This window comes from Saccopteryx bilineata, chromosome 2, assembly GCF_036850765.1.
Source record: "Saccopteryx bilineata isolate mSacBil1 chromosome 2, mSacBil1_pri_phased_curated, whole genome shotgun sequence".
Taxonomy (NCBI): Eukaryota; Metazoa; Chordata; class Mammalia; order Chiroptera; family Emballonuridae; genus Saccopteryx; species Saccopteryx bilineata.
In genome coordinates, this window is record NC_089491.1 from 133,677,855 (window position 1) to 133,692,573 (window position 14,719).

At 39.8% G+C, this 14,719-nt stretch overlaps 1 protein-coding gene across 3 annotated transcripts in view; it reads left to right on the plus strand.

Annotated features, from left to right (window-relative positions):
* Positions 1 to 14,719, plus strand: part of CERS5 (ceramide synthase 5) — a 39,222-nt gene that overhangs the window by 15,719 nt on the left and 8,784 nt on the right. For all 3 annotated transcript variants that reach the window (XM_066257873.1, XM_066257875.1, XM_066257874.1), the window contains exons 2-5: positions 10,245 to 10,350; positions 11,194 to 11,324; positions 11,995 to 12,052; positions 14,086 to 14,136. In XM_066257873.1, the coding sequence (XP_066113970.1) occupies positions 10,245 to 10,350; positions 11,194 to 11,324; positions 11,995 to 12,052; positions 14,086 to 14,136 (346 nt within the window). The remainder of the gene's footprint in view (positions 1 to 10,244; positions 10,351 to 11,193; positions 11,325 to 11,994; positions 12,053 to 14,085; positions 14,137 to 14,719) is intronic.

The window sequence follows — 14,719 nt, forward strand, 5'->3', positions numbered from 1 at the left end:
AGAAAGTAGAGGGGGAGGGGTGGAGAAGCAGATGGGTGCTTCTCCTCTGTGCCCCAGCCGGGAATCAAACCCTGGACTTCCACACGCCAGGCCGATACTCTACCACTGAGCTAGCCAGCCAGGGCTCATCAAGGACATTCTTAAGAGAACCTAGCTTTTTTCCTTTTTTTTTAGGTGAGAGGAGGGGAGATAGTGAGTCAGACTCCCATACGTGCCCCTACCAGGGCCAATGTTCAAGTACCATAGCTTTTTCCCTTTTTTAGCTAAGAGGATACAGCAAAGAATAATACAGTAACTAGTACTACAGTTTGATTCCACTGCCTTGATTTGTGCTTGGGTGCCGTTAGTTTAACCCACCATTGCTTTTTACCATCATTTCAAATGTCAAGACAGTAACAAAGTCAAATAATATCTTAATGTTATTATGAAAATACTTTTGGCCTGACCTGTGGTGGCGCAGTTGATAAAGCGTCGACCTAGAAATGCTGAGGTCGCCGGTTCGAAACCCTGGGCTTGCCTGGTCAAGGCACATATGGGAGTTGATGCTTCCAGCTCCTCCCCCTTCTCTCTCTCTGTATCTCTCTTTCCTCTCTAAAAAAAATGAATAAAGAAAAAAAAAAGTAAAAAAATAAATAAAAAGAAAATACTTTTGACTTTATGGGCCCTCACATGCCATCCTCTGCTATAACTGAATGAGATTACATAGGGTGAGTATGTAGAGTAAGAAAAGAACCTGCATACAAAGCTGAGGAAACACCTTCTTTTATGAAAAGGCAAAGGAAAAAGAAACCCGAAAGGAGATAAGGGATAATAACAGCCATACAGCATTTGTCCCAAGCTCTAAGTGCTAAACATAGTAGCTTAATGAAGTAGGTAAATGTATGGTCTACTGGAAAGTTCTGTTCGTTTTTGGAATAAAACAAAATACAAATTTTTCTTACCGTCAATAAACTTTATTAAATAATGTAATTGCCATTATTATTAATGATTTCTTGCTATCGTGAGGGCAATTTGTATATCCCATTTTTAAAAAATGTTTTATCTTTTGATGCGAAAAATTGAACCAGTGCTTGTTTGATATCTTCTTCATTTTTGAATTTTTTGCCCTTCAAAAAATTTTGTAAGGGCAAAAACAAGTGATAGTCGGAGGGTGCTAAGTCCAGGGAATATGGAGGATGCGACAGAATTTCCCAGCCTAGTTCTGCAATTTTTTGACGAGTCCCTAAAGCAGCATGTGGCCTGGCATTATTATGATGCAGTATGATGTTCTTCCTATTGAACATCGCCGGCCTCTTTTCTTGGACTGCTGTCTTTAAATTATCCAGTTGCTGACAATACTTCTCCGAATTGAGCTTTTCATTCGGTTTTAAAAGCTCATAATGTATTGGTCCTCGAATGTCCCACCATATACACAACATTCTCTTATTCAGAGTCAAATTTGGTTTAGAGGTGGAAGGGCTAGGTTTTCCGGGCTCACAATATGCCCTTTTCCTTACGATGTTTTCGTAGGTAATCCACTTTTCATCCCCAGTTATCATCCGGTTCAAGAAGGGCTCGATTTTGTTCCGAGCAAGCAGAGATGTGCATTATGACGACTCGCTCATCCAAATTCTTCTGACTTAAGTCATGTGGCACCCATCTTGAATATTTCCACACCAATCCTATCTTCCAAATATGGTCCAAAATGGTTTGCTGAGCTGAATTAAGCCTTCTGCGATCTCCGATGTTGTCAGAAAAGGATCTTGCTCCAACATGGTCTTAACAACATCATCATCGATCAAAGATGGTCGCCCAGAATGTGGCTTATCAGAAAGGTCGAAATCACCTGTTTCAAATTTTTCGAACCATCTTCTGCATGTCCTATCAGAAACTGTACCTTCACCAAACACTTTCAATAAATTTCTACATGCTTCTGTAGCATTTCTTCCTTGTTGAAATTCGTAAAAATTACAGTGGCGTAAATGAACTTTATCAGTAGCCGTGGGTACACTATCGCTTCACACATAAGACTAACGTGAATCAACTTTGTTTTAGTTAATTTGCTACGTCAGTATGTAGATATTAAGTGATAAAAATAGAGAGGCACACATGTGCCAAATAAACGTGCTTACGTGTCAAAACTTGTGATAGAAACGGACAGAACTTTCCGGTAGACCTGATACTAATGTTATCCTCAATTTACAGATGGATGAAAAACCTGAAGCACATAGAAAGTCAAGTCAAGTACCTTGTCCAAGGTGACTCAGCTAGCAGTGCATACCACGCAGTTTAGTTCTACTGCCAGCGAGATAGAGGGAGAAAATTTGGAAGAGTGTGGCAGTAAGGAAGTTAAGAAAAGAGCATTTCAAGAGGGAGGTCATGGTCAGTAATATAAAATGGTGCTGAGTGATCAGTTAAGATACAGGACTGAAAAACATCTATTTGATTTCACAATAAGAAGATCATTGAGAACTTTGGTAAGAACAGCTTCAGTGAAGTGTAGGGACAGAAGCCAGTTGAGAGAGGGGAGGATTGAGGAATGAATAGGAGTTAGGAAAAAAGTCAGGACGAGAGAACTTTTTCAAGGTAGGAGAGAGCCAGAGGATGTGAGGGACAGGAAGAGCCCCCACATGCCATCCTCTGCTGTAACTGAATGAGATTACATAGGGTGAGTATGTAGAGTAAGAAAAGAACCTGCATACAAAGCTGAGGAAATACCTTGTTTTATGAAAAGGCAAAGGAAAAAGAAACTCAAAAGGAGATAAGGGATAATAACAGCCATACAGCATTTGTCCCAAGTGCTAAACATTTTTTAGCACTTTAAAGTTTTTCCCTCTTTAATGGGAAAAACTTCAGCATATTTAAGGTCTAATGAAAAGAAACAAGTAGAAAGTGAGGCTGAAGGTAATGGGGAAAAAATAGTAATAAATAGAATGAAATTTCTGATCGGTAAGAATGTATCTAAAACATAGGGGATATTAGTTTTAGATGGAATGGTTCTGATACAGGAAATTGAAGGCATTTCCTTCTCTTCTTAGCCCACACTCTTCAGTCTTGGCTATTTATTTGGCAGAGAGAGGGACAGATAGGGACAGACAGACAGGAAGGGAGAGGTGAGAAACATCAATTCTTCCTTGTGGTTCCTTTGTTGTTCATTGAGTTCTCATATGAACTTGACTGGGGGGCCACAGCAGACCGAGTGACCCCCTTGCTCGAGCCAGCTATTTTGGGCTCAAGCTGGTGAGCCTTGCTCAAACCAGATGAGCCCGCACTCAAGCTGACGAGCTTGGGATCTCAAACCTGGATCCTCCTCACCCCTGTCTGACGCTCTATCCACTGCACCACCACCTGTCAGGCCAGGCTTGGCTATTTTCATTTCTGTGTGTGTGTGTGTGTGTGTGTGTGTGTGTGTGTGTGTGTGTGTTTGAGAGAGACAGAGAGGTACAGATAGGGACAGACAGGAAGGGAGAGAGATGAGAAGCATCAATTCTTTGTGGCACCTTATTTGTTCATTGATTGCTTTCTCATATGTGCCTTGAACATGGGGCTCCAGCAGAGCGAGTGACCCCTTGCTCAAGCCAGCGACCTTGGGCTTCAAGCCAGAGACCTTTGGACTCAAGCCAGCGACCATGGGGTCATGTTTATGATCCCACGCTTAAGCCAGCCACCCCGCGCTCAAGCTGGTGAGCCTGTGCTCAAGATGGTGACCTTGGGGTTTCAAACCTCAGTCCTCTGCATCCTATCCACTCTTGGCATTATATCCACTGTGCCACTGCCTGGTCAGGCTTACAGGGATTTCTTTGGTAAAGGTTGCCAAAGATTTCCAAATTGCCAAATCCAGTGGATACTGTATTTCTACCTCATTTGATACGACTCCACCTCTCTCCTTCCTATCCCCTAAATTCACCTTTTATGCTGGTTGTTTCCCAGGATTCAGACCTTGGTCCTCTTCTCAGTTTTTGTTGTTGTTGTTGTTCTTCTTATGTAATCACACCCCCCCACCCACACACAATTTTTGCTACCACCTAAATTCTTATTCTCTTGTTCTCTTTCTCTTTTTTTCTTTTGCAGATCTGTGTGTGTGTGTCACTCAAGTCCCTTTTCCAAGTTTATTTGCCTACTACACAGTTCCAGTTCAATAACCCATTTCAACATAACACACAACTCATCTGTCACCCCAAATTTGCTTTTATTTTATTCTCTACTTAGTTGAGGCGCACAATCAACTTAGTTTCCCAAGCCAGAAACATGGATGGCATGCTTAACTTTTCCTTTTTTTTTTTTTTTGCCTTTTACATCTATTCAGTCACCAAATCCTATCAGTTTTACCTCCTTAGCATTTCTTGAATCCATCCTTTCTATTTCTATAGCCTTAATTCAATGCTTAATCATTTGTAGCATTAATTTTTTACAATAGCCTTTAGCTGATGATAGTTCTTTATTTATATACAGATGCATTCATCTCTTCTCTGTGCCTGGTCTACAGCCTTTCAATGACACTGTCAAACTATAGGATAAAGTTCAAGCTTAGCATAACAGACAAGGCCCCTATTCCTGTATAGTTTTTCTCCTGTCACTGTTGCCACCACCCCCACCTCCAATACACTTTGTTTCTTATCTCTCTCTTTTAGTACATGCTGTTCCCTCGGCCTGAATGTCCTTTTTTACTCTCTCCTCTTTCCACCCTGCAGAAGCCACTCCAGTTTTTAATGTGATTAGTTTATTAATAATTCAGTTGTAAAAGGAAAGAGCTTTCTGAATCTGTTTTCTATAGAACTCTGCATTTGCTTCTTAGGGGTACATATATTTTGCAAGAGAATTTTCAAATGCTGCTTGTGTACTTAAGGATTAAATTCTTTTTTTTTATTTTTTTATTTATTCATTTTTTAGAGAGGAGAGGGAGAGACAGAGGGGGGGAGAGAGAGAGAGAGGGAGAGAGAGAGAGAGGAGAGGAGCTGGAAGCATCAACTCCCATATGTGCCTTGACCAGGCAAGCCCAGGGTTTCGAACCAGCGACCTCAGCATTTCCAGGTCGACGCTTTATCCACTGCGCCACCACAGGTCAGGCAGATTAAATTCTTTAAACAGACTGCATTTGGCTTTAAGAACCTTTATTTAATCATCTCACCTGTGTGTTGGGGGGGGCATTCAGGTTCAGATAATTTAATTGCTCAGTATTCTCCACCTAATGATACACCATCCTCTCAGTCTGTATAAGACTTTTCTCTTTTTGTATTTTTCCTTCATTCCATTCCCTATTTCAGGTTCTTTGATGGTTATTTTTCTTTTTATATATCAATTATAACACTTTCTGTTTTTCCAGAAATTGATCTAAGCCATTGCTTCCCAACTCAACCATGTTGCTTCACATATAGAAATTAAAATGTGCGTTGTTTAGTGGGGTATATGAGACCAAAGCTACCAGCTAAGGGTTTCTGGCTACCACAGGACCCATGGGCCCCCCTGAGAACTAAGAGCCGTATCTCAGCAGCTAAGTATAGCCCATCTGTGTTACTTGCCATGCAGTAGTTGAAAAACTTGATCTAGACTTTCTAATATATTTGTCTATATAGTTCATATCCATCAATGATGTTGCAAAGAATTACAAAGATAGCAGTACCAGTATAGCTCCTGTCTGTTTTGAAAAAGCAAAGTAGTAATTTTATCCTAATTAATCCAGACTTAGATCAGCTGCTTCCATGTATCTGGAGGGCAGGGAAAGGGCAAATTGGAATGATCTCTACAAAGCAAGATGGACACATTACAATCAGGTTGGGTCATTAGGCTTGTGTTCCTGGAGTGGTAGGTTGAAAGGAATACCTTACCATTATAGGCCCCTAAATGCCTACTTGTTCAGGGTTGAAGGCAAAGGGAAATCTAATCGTACAAATTATTATAAACTTGGGCAACAAATTGATCCTTGAGAGAACAGAATCACAAGAGAAGTTTGATTTCTCAGTGTTATCCAGCACAGCAGTTTTCAAACTGGGTTGTCAGGAATCCTTTATGCTCTTAAAAATGATCAAGGATCCCAGAGCATTTTTGTTTACATCAATAATATCTATCGACCTGACCAGGCGGTGGTGCAATGGATAGTGTCGGACTGGGATGCAAAGAACCCAGGTTCGAGACCCCGAGGTTGCCAGCTTGAGCGCAGGCTCATCTGGTTTGAGCAAGGCTCACTAGCTTGAGCCCAAGGTTGCTGGCTCGAGCAAGGAGTCACTTGGTTTGCTGTAGGCACTGGTCAAGGCACATAAGAGAAAGCAATCAGTGAACAACTAAGGTGCCGCAACAAAGAATTGATGCTTCTCATCTCTCTCCCTTCCTGTCTGTCTGTCCCTATCTGCCCCTCTGACTCTGTCACACACAAAAGAATAAATTATATCTATCAATATATACTGTTTTAGAAATTAAAGTGGAAAATAATTTAATATATTAATGCCTGACCAGGTGGTGGCACAGTGGATAGAGTGTCAGACTGGGACCTGGAGGACCCAGGTTCGAAACCCCAAGGTCGCCAGCTTGAGCGCGGGCTCATCTGGTTTGTGCAAGGGGTCACTGGCTCTGCTGTAGCCTCCCCATCAAGGCACGTATGAGAAGCAATTAATGAACAACTAACGTGCCCCAAGTACAAGCTGATACTTCTCATCTCTCTCCCTTCCTGTCTGTCTCTCTCTCACACAAAAATAAAAATAAATAAATAAATTCACTTCATTTTAATAATTCACAAAATAAATAAAATAAATTGCTTCATTAAGGTAATTCATTAAATACATAAATAAAATAGTATTTTTTTATTATAGAAAAATTCTGCCTGACCTGTGGTGGCACAGTGGATAAACCATCGACCTGGAGTGCAGAGGTTGCCAGTTTGAAACCCTGGGCTTGCCTTGTCAAGGCACATATGGGAGTTGATGTTTCCTGCTCCCTTCCCCCTTCTCTCTCTCTCTCTTTCTCTCTTTCTCTTTCACTCCTCTCTCTCTCTACAAATGAATAAAATCTTTAAAAAAATGATATTTTAAAAAAGAAAAGAAAAATTATTTTCCAACCGTATGTCCTTACTTTTTTGTGCTATAGCACAAAACAGATGCCAATAAATATTTGTCAAATACAATTTCTTAGGTTCTATAAAGCTATAACTGACTAGATGCCAGTAGCTTTATATCTGTCATTGAACTCTGTGAACTAATGAGAGCAGGATGTGAGCTAATGACAACTGTAGGATTTTAAATCTACTCCATAGTCCAGATAATAAAAAAATTATCTTGGTTTTACCCAGGTGAACCTGTCCCTGTTGAATGAAAGAGATTTCTTGCTCTTCTTGCCTTCTGCCAGAGGTACTATCAGGGTACCCAGACTGAACTATCATTTTCTAGTAAAATAATAATAGTTGCCTTTTATTGAATGATTATTGAATGTCGGGTACTGCTAGACATGCATCATGTCATTTCATCTTTAAAATGAACTCTCACAAAATCTCTTAGCTGTTACACTCTGCCAAACTCCAGGGCCTTTAATCACCTACTCCTTCTAGATTGAGAAAGAGACCTGCATCAGGGTTGGGATTGGAAAGGCTGTTTTTTTGTTTTTGCATCTACTTCATACCATTAATGTAGATGAGAGGAGCCTGATCAGGCGTTGGCACAGTGGATAGAGCATTGTCCTGGGATGCTGAGGACCCAGGTTCAAAGCCCCGAGGTTTCCAGCTTGAGCATGTGGTCACTGGCTTGAGCCCAAAATCACTGGCTTGAGCAAGGGGTCACTGGCTCGGCTAGAGTCCCAAGTCAAGGCACATAAGAGAAAGTGATCAATGAACAACTAAGGTGCCACAACAAAAATTGATGCTTCTCATCTCTCTCCTTTTCTTTCTGTCTATCCCTCTTTGTCTGTCTGTCTGTCTCTCTCTCTGTCTCTCTCACTTTAAAAAAATTTTAGATGAGAGGAGATGGAGGAGACAGAGATGATTTAGTGCTTTTATCTCTGATTTGGCACCAACTCAAAAGCAAAGAATGGCTGCCTTAATTATTCTCTGGATGCTGATTAATTCTGGGTCCAAACTGAGCTCATAGAGCAAAAGTGGGATTCACTGTTCCTCTCACTTGTCAGTTACTGAGCAACTACTGAGCACAGAACCTTGGTAAATACAAAAGCAGTATTCTCTGTTCACAATGAGTTTGAACATGAGTGAGATTTAAAGATACTTGTACTCAGAATAATATATCAGGAAATATAAACGTAATTATCTACTAGCATTGGCCTTTGAATGAAACTTTTGTACCACCTGTGTAAAAGAGATGAGAAAATGGGTTACAGCTGTGGCTAACTTTGTGCTCTGAATAAATGTTTCTCCAAAGTTCAGGAACTTTGGTGATATGGGTAAAAGTTTTCATAGAAGTTTATAAAGTTTCTTATTGTCAGTCCCTCCCTTAGAGATAAATTGTGGATTCAAATGCAAACCAAAAAAATAGGTCAAGAGTACTCCATCTTAGTCATAATTTTAGGTATTCCCTAAGATGCTAAGAGAGCTAAAACTGGTTTTAACTTAAAACTCAAAGTGACTATGTGGAGCTTTTACTAGAGCTAATTGATGCTCACAAAAATCTATGGTTGCGGAGAAAAAGGAGATCTTTCCTGAAGAACCAAGGAATAGTTTCTCAAGTCTCAAGAAATTAGAAATTAATTACTATTAATGATAACACTATGTAATCTTAGATATGGAGGAAAAAAATCTTAGAAATCACTTTGTATAACCCCTTCTTGTAGGTGATAAAACCAAGACTCAAGATTTAAGTGAAAGCCAAATTTATATGATTTATTAGTGGTATAATCTAGGACTGGGGTTGAATACTAATAGGTAATTTCTTTCTCATCTTTTCTAGTTTCTGATTTCTTTCTTTTAAGTATTTCCATAATCTTTTTATTTGACAGGAAGGTGACCATGACCCAGGATATTTGTATTCAATATTTAGGAAGAGCTCAGGCTCAGTTTTACTTTTCACTTCAAGTAAGATCTTTTAAAAAATTCTGTAATTTTATTTAGTGAGAGAGAGATGGAGAGAGGGACAGACAGGCAAAGAAAGAGATGAGAATCATCAACTCGTGTTGTGACACCTTAGTTGTTCATTGATTGCTTTCTCATATGTGCCTTAACCGGGGGCTCCAGCTAAATCTGTGACCCATTGCTCAAGCCAGCAATCTTGGGTTCAAGCCAGTGACCTTGGGGTCACGTCTATGATCCCACACTCAAGCCAGCAACCTTGAAGTTTTGAACCTGGATCCTCAGCATCCCAGGCCGACGTTCTATCCACTGTGCCACTGCCTGGTCAGGCCAAGTGAGATCTTGATCTTCCTTTTTTTTTAGGTGAGAGAATGGGAGATAGTGAGGCAGACTCCTGCATACAACCTGACCAGAATCCACCTGGCAATCCTGTCTGGGGCCAATGTTGGAGTAGTAAGCTATTTTTAGCACCTGAGGCTGACTTACTATCCTCAGCAGCCACGCCATTCTTAAACCAATCAAGCCACTGGTGGCAGGAAGGGAAGGGGGAGAGAGAGGGAGAAAGAAATAGATGGTTGCTTCTCCTGTGTGCCCTGACCAGGAATCAAACTCAAGATGTCCGTATGCCCAGCTAACACTCTATCCACTGAGCCACTGGCCAGGGCTTTGATCTTTCAATGTAAGGAAAACTACCACTTATTAAGCACATAGGGTTTTCATATACATTATCTCATTGAGTATGTACAAGATGCTCCTAATAATGGTCGTATGAATCACCCAGGGATCTTGCTAATGCAGATTCTGATTTTGTAAGTCTAGGATGGGGTTCAAGATTCTCCATTTCTAAAAAGCTTCCATGAAAAGCCAATAATGATATTGGCCTTATATTGAATAGCAAAGATGTTGGTTGGTATTATCTTCATCTTACAGATGAAAAATTGAGGCTTACAGAGATTAAATAAACTGCCTAAATTCATACAGGCAGTAAATGGTAGCCAGTGATTTGACCTAAGTCTTTCTGACTTTAAAACTCAAGATGTGATAAGGGAAGCCAGGGAAAAATGGAAGGAGAGCTTATGGTCCAGTATTTCTTAAACAGGTCACTTCTCAAGTGAGTCGGGGGCAGAATCCAGGATGAAATTAAAAAGTCCTGGCTCACAGCCAAGTGTTTCCCTTTTTTTCCTCCTATAAATCCCCTAATCAGGATCTTTCCTTCATGTTTAGCAAACCATATTTAGAATTGGCTTTTGGGCTTTCTTCATTACAGATTTATTGCCAAACCCTGTGCAGTCCATGTTGGCATCCAGGACAGTGGTCCTTATCAGGTTCAATCCAATGCCATCCTTGAAAAGGTGTTCATATCTATTACCAAGGTAAGTGGGCAAAGAAGATTTATAAGGGGTTGCTTTATTGGGCAGGAGAAGATAGAGAACAAGTATCTCCAAGGGTAAGGATAGGATGGAAAGGATGATCTTTCACAATTAGGTAGCCCATATAGTAATAAGGAGAACTTTATCCCCTCAGAGAGATACCTTTGGGCCAAGATCTAAGTCAAGTTTACACATATTTGAATTTTAGGCCTAGTAACCACCACCACCCCTTGCCTTCCATACATCATATCTTAATTTTGCTTTTCCCTGCTCCAGCTTTTGTCCATAATTAAGATGCGGATTGATAACCTGTGCAGTTTGGGTTTTTAATATATTTTTTTACTCAGCTTGGGCTGGAGGGAGAAGACCAAACAAGGATGTGTATAGAAAGTGGTAAAGGCCCTTGATGTGTAAAATAGCCTGACCAGGAGTGTTGGCCTGGAATGTGGAGGGCCCAGGTTCAAGACTTCAAGGTCACAGGCTTGAGCGCGGGCTCACCAGCTTTAGCGTGGGGTTGCTCACTTGAGCCCAAGGTCACTGGCTTGATCCAAAGGGTCACTCGCTCTGCTGGAGCCCCCTGGTCAAGGCACATATGAGAAAGCAATCAATGAACAACTAAAATGCCGCAACGAAGAATTGATGCTTTTCATCTCTCTCCCTTCCTGTCTGTCTGTCCCTATCTGTCCCTCTCTCTGTCTCTCTCTAAAAAAAAAAGACTTTTGAGATGAAGAATAAATATCACTTAAGCTACTATAGATATCACCCCTTTGCCACTCAGCTAGTTAAAGGATTTAACAAGCGATTTGAAGAAAAAGGAATGTTCTGACTCTGGTCATATATCTACAGTATCCTGATGAAAAAAGGCTAGAGGGCCTGTCAAAGCAACTGGACTGGGACGTCCGAAAAATCCAGTGCTGGTTTCGCCATCGGAGGAATCAGGACAAGCCCCCAACGCTCACTAAATTTTGTGAGAGCATGTAGGTGTGCAGAGGGAGGTGGGGAGTAAGGAGAAGGGTGGGACATGACTGGACTGAGGCTTTCCTTTTGGAAATCGCTCTATTATCAGGACAACAGTTGATGAATATGGAGGGCTAACTCAATTTATTATAGGCAGAAAATTTCTTGGGCATGCTTGCCAGTAAGCTAAATGTAGTTCCATTTTGTTCCCCTTTCCCAAATAGATTGGGAGTGAATTTTTATAACTGTATTTAGATAGGTAGACTTGCAAACCCTTGTACACCTTGTACAGCTTGCTCTAAATGGACACTTTGGTGGGAAGCATCCCTTTTCTGGGCATACTATACATCATTCCACTGGATTTTTACTAATCTCACCTTTGGACACAGAGCACTGTATTTATCTTTGCTGTGCAAAAGAAAATGTTAGGCACTATCATCAGTGAGTCTGATATGGAAAAAAAGTTGATTAAAGCCAGTATCACTTTTGGAAATCTACTTTAAACAGAGGCTGGAAGATGTCTTTATCTTTTTGGCATTTGAGGTGACAGTATTTGTTCCTATTCTGGAGACTTAACTTCTTTCTCACCAGTAACTATCTTATTCCCAAATCTGCTATCTTGACTTCTTTAGCCTCAAAGACTTTCTTTTGAGTGAATATTCATCTAACCTCTACTCTTTGCCCACCTAGGTGGAGATTCACTTTTTATTTATGTATATTCTGCTACGGAATTAGATTTCTTTGGTCGGTGAGTGTGAACTTTCTCTGGTCTTCTTTGGGTTCTAATTATGACTATATCTCTAGAAATTAGTTAAATACCTTCAGATCTTTATTTTCCCCCCTTTTTTTTGTGATGCATATAGCCCAGGTTTATATGCTAAATGATTGCCTTCTCCCTGGGCCTGACTTCAGTAACCTCATAATTCTGTTTCTCCCCTAAATAATGCTAATAAGAATTGGTGTTGATTAAATCAGCATAATACACAATGTTTTACACAGCACTTGACAAAAATCTTATTCTTCCAAGGAGGAGACAGTAACAGAAATGGAATCAGTAATCCTTCAAAGTGGGTAAAAACAGGTATAATTTCTGCTTTTTAGTTAATTATTAGAGTCAAAGAATTTCAGGCTTTTTGATTTCTGATTCCCCCCCTTTTTTTTCACAGCACCACCCTATTTTTCTAAATGATATAATTGAGGCTTCAAAATATATGAAGTAAAAAGGCAGAACTGAAGCGCAGGGATAGACAAATACACAATCATACTTGAAGACTTTAATACTCTTCTATCAGTAATTGACTAAATCACTGGACAAAAAAAATCACTAAGGATATAGTTTTGAAAAATACAATCAACCAATTTGGCCTAATTGACCTTTACAGACCACTACACCAACAGCTGAAGAACATATACAGTTTTCAAGTGCATGTGAAACATAAACTAAGATAAGATAAACCATATGGTAGGCCATAAAATAAATCTCAGTAAATTTTAAAATATTGAAATCTTACAAAATGTGTTCTCTGACCATAGTGGAATTAAATTAGAAAGCAAGAAGAAGAAATCCAGAAAATATTTGGAAGTTTAAACAGCTCTGCTACATAATACGTGGATCAAACAAGAAATCAAAAAGGAAATTAAAAAACTTTTTCATTGAATGATGCTGAAAGTACAATATACCAAAATTTGTGGGATATAGCTAAAGCATGCTTAGAGGGAAATTTATAACTTAATGTTTATGTTAGAAAAAAGGAAAGCTTTAAAATTAGTGATCCAAGTTTCCACTTTAAGATCTGGAGAAAGAAAAGCAAAGTAAAACCAAACTTAAAGGAAAGAAATTTTTAAAAAAGCAATAATTAATGAAATAAGCATTAGATAAACAATGGAAAAACTAGTAATATTAGCCAAAAATTGATTCTTTGAAAGATTTGATTAAAATTGATATACCCCTAGGAAAAAAGAGAAAAGAAATGATCACTCTCAGGGAGGAAAAGAGATTGTCACTATAGATCCTGTAGACATTGAAAGGATAAGACAACATTATGAACAATTTAATAGTAATAAATTCAACAACTTAAATGAAATTGACAGATTCCTTAAAGTAGTGGTCCCCAACCTGTTTTGGGCCACGGACCAGTTTAATGTCAGAAAATATTTTCACGGATGGACCGGCCTTTAGGGTGGGACAGATAAATGTATCACGTGACCGAGACAAGCGTCAAGAGTCTTAGACGGATGTAACAGAGGGAATCTGGTCATTTTTTAAAAATAAAATATTCAGATTTAAATATAAATAAAACGGAAATAATGTAAGTTATTTATTCTTTCTCTGCGGACCGGTACCAAAGGGCCCACGGACCGCTACCGGTCCGCGGCCCAGGGGTTGGGGACCACTGCCTTAAAGGACATAATTGAAACTCTGTTAGAAGTTTTACTGACTTGAATCTTTGACATAGAGATCTTTCTCTTGGTTATAAATGGAATCATTGTCTTCCTGCCTTCGTGTCTCCTACTATACCCCAGGTGGCGATGCTCTCAGAAACTATTTTAGAGCTCTCCCTGCTTTTATTTACCTCAAAGCATGATTTTTCTGTTTGTAATAACACTTTAAATTCTAAAAGAAAAATCTAGCAATTTATTTGCCCTGTAATGATCCCTAAATTCTGCCTAGAGGGATTCCTTTTTTCCTATCTCCTTTCCCCCCTATATCATAGAACAGGATTATATAAGTGAGCCAGGGGCAATCCTGAAGACTGACCTGGATTATCTGTTTTCTCTTAGTCACCTTGGTTTTGGGACACCCGACAGTGCTGGCATAGCTATCCATATCAGGTAGGATCTGAGCCCTTCAAGACAGAAGCTGTGTGTGTGTGTGTATGTGTGTGTGTGAAGTGTGTGTGTGGAGGGTGGGCAGCGGGAAAGTGTAGTCATAGGGCAGGTGGCACATTTCTTTGGTATTCTTAAGGGATTAGGGGCTGAGTCTCTGAGTCATATATTCAGGGTATCTAATTCTGGGGCCCCCATAGTTGTGAAACCCAGTGATATTTTTGTTCCAGTTCCCCATTATACTCTATGTGGGCTGGAAAGAAAAGCAGCTTCCTGGCACTTAATGAGGTGCTTTCTAGTCCAGGTGTCCCTTTTGAATTAAGGGTAACTTGGAGTTCCCTTTATACTAGAAAAATGTCGGGGCTGCTAACAAGGGTAGCAGAAGGGGAGGCCTGAGTACATTTAATCCCCTAAAACATTAATTGCCTGGAATTTTAGATACACTGATTTGATTGTGCTGTACTATGTATTAACTTTATCTCTAAAAGATAAGAGATGAAGATATGTATGTGAAAGGGCAGAGGGAAGAGGTTTAAGTCTCCATATCAACCCAAAACTTGTTAACTATCTTGGAAGATGATAAAGAGAA